This window comes from Talpa occidentalis, unplaced genomic scaffold, assembly GCF_014898055.3.
Source record: "Talpa occidentalis isolate TD23 unplaced genomic scaffold, MPIMG_talOcc4v2.1, whole genome shotgun sequence".
Lineage (NCBI taxonomy): Eukaryota > Metazoa > Chordata > Mammalia > Eulipotyphla > Talpidae > Talpa > Talpa occidentalis.
The window spans coordinates 41,706,365-41,710,737 of record NW_026555331.1 but is presented as its reverse complement, the minus strand read 5'-3'; the positions used below and the strand labels follow the sequence as shown (position 1 = coordinate 41,710,737).

Genomic DNA, 4,373 nt, shown 5'->3' with positions numbered 1-4,373 from the left:
TGCTACAATCTCCAACTTTTACTGGCCCCTTGATAATTAGCAGGTAGGATGTTACATTCGTTATAAAGCATCTCACATCACCTTGCCCAGAATGCTTGTGTAATCAACTTAACGCATGTTACAGGCCAGGGTTAACATTCACCTGAAAAATAGAACATGTCACTAATTTTAGTGACCACAAGTGATTGTTATAATTTTCACTGACAATATTCTGTATCAGTAACTCAAACTCAAAATAGTTTTTGGACACCCTTTATTAGTTTACATATTATTATGTGTTACTATTTTGTACCTCTAATTATATTTACCTCTGTTATGAAACTCCAGACTCTTTACAGATCTAACAGTCTATGATTTTTTTTTTTTGGTCACTTATATGAGTTTTTGAGTGTGGATCTGAATTAAGGGTAGGAAGAAAAAAATTAAATCTAACTTTTTGGTTATTGTAACATAGAAGTGTTAGGATTTTTTTTTTTTCTGTTTTGAGAGCCATATGCTCTTAGAACATTGCTGGCCAAGCAGCAAGGACTCAATACATGCTAACTAGTTTGCTAAGTGACATGCTAGTACTTACGGATAGATGACATTTGTTGTTTATGAGTGCCTGTTGTCTCATTTTATGTTTTGTGCTTATTCACTGGCCAGTAACTATAAGTTTCTCATCCTTGCCCTGTCTTTCCTTGCTTTGCTCCTCTGTCTCTATTTTTAGAACAAAATTAGAAAATCCAGGTAAAACTAGCTGAACCAAGGTTGAGGCAGAATTAAGACAATGGTTATGCTTCAGTCTCATTACTATAGTAAAAGTGCACTCACAACACCATGACAGATCTAGTTTAAGACCAAAGTTGGAGGAAAAGGACATGAATGCAGGTTCTGGAAATCTCCATCTATTTCTCTGAAATCCCTGATGTAGACACTTCAGCCTCTTAGCTCCTTAGAACACCCCCAATAAATCCCCTGGCTTTTCCATTCTGGAAGATGAGCTCAGAGACCATAGCTGCCATTTCCTCAGGTTGCTGGCTCCTGATTCAACTTGATTTCCTTCCCACCAACTCTAGTCCTCTCAAGTATTGGCTTTTGAGGGGTAGACAGCTGGACCCTACTCTGCTAATACTTTGTTTATGATAACACCCTGAATTTCCCATGTGCCATCTTTGGACTCAGATGGCACATGAAACATGTTCTTCATCTATGCGTAAGCCAAGCAGGGCTTTCTACCAACCTAATCACAAGACTCAACTCATGTCAGTTGAGAAAACTGAAATTCTACTTCATTTTCACTTGGGACATGTAGGGCTGTAATTAATATTATCATAGGAACCCTGATATTGAAACTAATAGAGAAAAGGTGGGCAAAGATAGAAGACTACAACTAATACAATAGTAAAGTAACTATCAATGACTTCTTTTTATTTACTGAGATTTAAGAACAAGCATACTCTTAAAACCTCTCCTCAAGAATGAATCAATTGGATCAATATTAATTTTGTAGGAAAGTAAGTCTTTTCTTCCCTGACCATTATTTGCAGTGGGAACAGTCCTTCAGTTCTGCAAAATATTTCTTGGGCATAAAGTTGTCACACTAGTCTGTTTATTTTAAAAAGATGGTTGTGTAATTTGGTTGGATATTATACCTTTTATAACTCACATGACATAACTATAAACTCTCTTTGGGGAAGAAAGGGTAAGGAAAAATACATCAAAGCAAGATGAACTGAAAATATAACAAAAAAGCTAAGAAGAACAATACTGAAAATCCAAAATTGTTAGTTATTATAAATGCTTAGAAATTTAGAATTTCTTAACCAGCTTTGTTCTACTAATCAGCACATCTACAGAACAAAACCCGTAATTATTTCTTGATGTAACGACGATTAGTACTACCCTTACACATGCCAAACTTACTATAGTTCTGATAACTTTGATATAAACTCTCCTGACTACGTCCTAGTTTCCCAATAGTATGCTCATACAGAGCGGATATTTTTTCTTTGATGTGTTCTCAGCATAGACCATAGGAAGCAAAAACCAGAAAGAACAAAGGACAGGGTAGGTATTGGGAGTTGATGAATATGAAGAAATAACCTGGGACTCTTGGACACAGACAACGGATTTAGACCCAGCCTGAGACAATGAAAATGATTTTCTCCGGAAAAAAACAAATAGACAAAAATTACCAGGTGCTAGTAGAAGTAGTGTGAAGCAAGCTGTGAAAATAGCAACATTTATAGGAAGGGCTGTTGTGATTTGCAACCTTAATAAGCATATTTTCTGCCTTTATGAAGAGCCAGAATCACTATTATTACCACAATTGAATAATTTTGTTAAAAACCTAGAATAAATGGAATGCATCTAAGTGATTTATGATCAAAACAAAGCCATCCCATAACAGCATGATATTTTCTCTAGTGGAGTTTCCACTACTTTGTCACTTTGTTACTCCAATCAGGTAATTAAATGATTGCAGTATGTTCCGAGTAAACATATTTTAACCCTATCAATTAAATGATAATTGACCCAACATTACACACAAGTCTGTCTCATACTCCCATCACATAGCTATGTGTATCAGCACTTATCATTGTCTGTTACTTTTTTTCTCTCCTAGTGGGCCATGAAACCTTGAAGTAAGTACGTCTTCATTATAAGAGCTCCAACACCTATTGAGTGGTCAATTATGTGCTATATTATATGTGTCAGACTGGTTATTTTATTTAAACCTGACAAAGCCTCGTGACAAGGACATAATTCAACAACTATAAGGAAAATAAAAGTCAGAGACACAATTTTCTTGAGTTTATAAAGAAAGCTAGAAAGTAATAGACTTGAGATATGAACCCAGGCAGCCTCACCCACTGATCTTGTTATCTTAATCATTATGCAATTCAGCAAAGAAGGTTCCATGTTGATTAAACCAAGAATATTATAATAATTAATGTTTATGCTTACTATGTGCTGGGAATGTATATCAAGCTCTATATATTAACTCATTTCTATTTTTTGCAACCCTGTAAGGTGAATACTAATATTGACCCTATATATTGGGTGAGGAAACAGCAGAGATGGTAAGTAACATAAGAATCAGGATTTGAACCCTGGCTCTCTGGCTCCTGAGCTCTCATGAGACACTTACCATTGTAATATACACTATTGACACATGACAAGGATGCTAAGATCCAAATCAACGTGGTCATATCTCTAGACATGGTAAGGTAGCTGCACTCATTGTGTTCCGTTCCATGCAACTGAGCCTGTTTATGTTTTTGTCATTATCACATATAGTTTAACTATACCCAAATGGGAAAGATACCAGCACCTGTATTTACAGTTAAGTATCAGCTAGAAGTTGATACTTGAGCATTGGTTAGCTGAGTTTCTTGACAAGAAGTAAAAAACAAAGAAATTGGTGTGATTTTAATCCCCTGATAAAGAAGCATACCTGAAAAATAATGTTTGTCTTAGCACTGGATTAAAAAAACAAATCATAAAAGAAATGTTTTCTTTCCCATATCTGATACCATACCATACCATACCATAATGATAATCCATCATATTTGAAATTCACCTCTAAACTGGGCTTTATCATTCTGACTCCTAAGACTTCCAAGTTCCCTTTCTTCCTGGATCCTGGACTGTTTAAATATGTTGTCAAATTCTGATACTATTCTTTTAATGTCATTTTGTAGTCTTGTTACTAGTTCTCATTCATTGATTCACTGATTAATTCAATATCAATAATAATATAATGCACTGCATGAAATAATGCACCATAAAATGCACTGCACATTAAAAAAAAAAGCCAACTGTCTTGAAATTTACAGCTTGACAATAACCAATAACTGGGTAGAAGGGCAATTTTAATGATGTTCTTCTGCCTCATACTCATCAAACTTTTGCTGGCATTTGGTGTTCGAATCCAAGCATTGCTTGTTAATATTTCAGCAAATAGAAATAAGAGAAAACTGTCTTTAACATCACAGGTTGTTAAGAATCTTCCATTTTAGTTGGATTGTAAAAACATCCTCATGAAAGTAAACACAGGAGAAAAACTTAGTTAGCTTGAGCTGGATTGTTGATAGTTAAATGAAAGACTGAGAAGATTGTTTTTAACTTAGGAGAAATTGGGGACCTACTGAAAATGATTGGAATTTTGCTTCAGTAAAATTATCTTAAGCTCCACAAGGAGAGAAATTCATTTTATGGATAAAGTATTCCAAGCACCTAGCACAGTGCCTAGCATAAAGTAGGTACCCCATAAATTTATTGCTGAATGAATAGAAGGTTTATATGCTCTAGAGAGTAGTCAAGGGGTTAGAAACATTAGCAATTCCTTCTGGTAATATATTTTACCAATCCTTGCCCAGACACAGAAC

At 35.0% G+C, this 4,373-nt stretch overlaps 1 protein-coding gene across 1 annotated transcript in view; it reads right to left on the bottom strand.

Annotated features, from left to right (window-relative positions):
• The window catches only part of LOC119249608 (RNA-binding Raly-like protein), a 37,887-nt gene extending 34,681 nt beyond the window's left edge, over positions 1–3,206 (bottom strand). Inside the window, exon 1 of the mRNA XM_037517036.1 lies at positions 3,134–3,206. Within this exon, the coding sequence (XP_037372933.1) occupies positions 3,134–3,206 (73 nt within the window). The remainder of the gene's footprint in view (positions 1–3,133) is intronic.
• Positions 3,207–4,373: the final 1,167 nt, after the last annotated feature.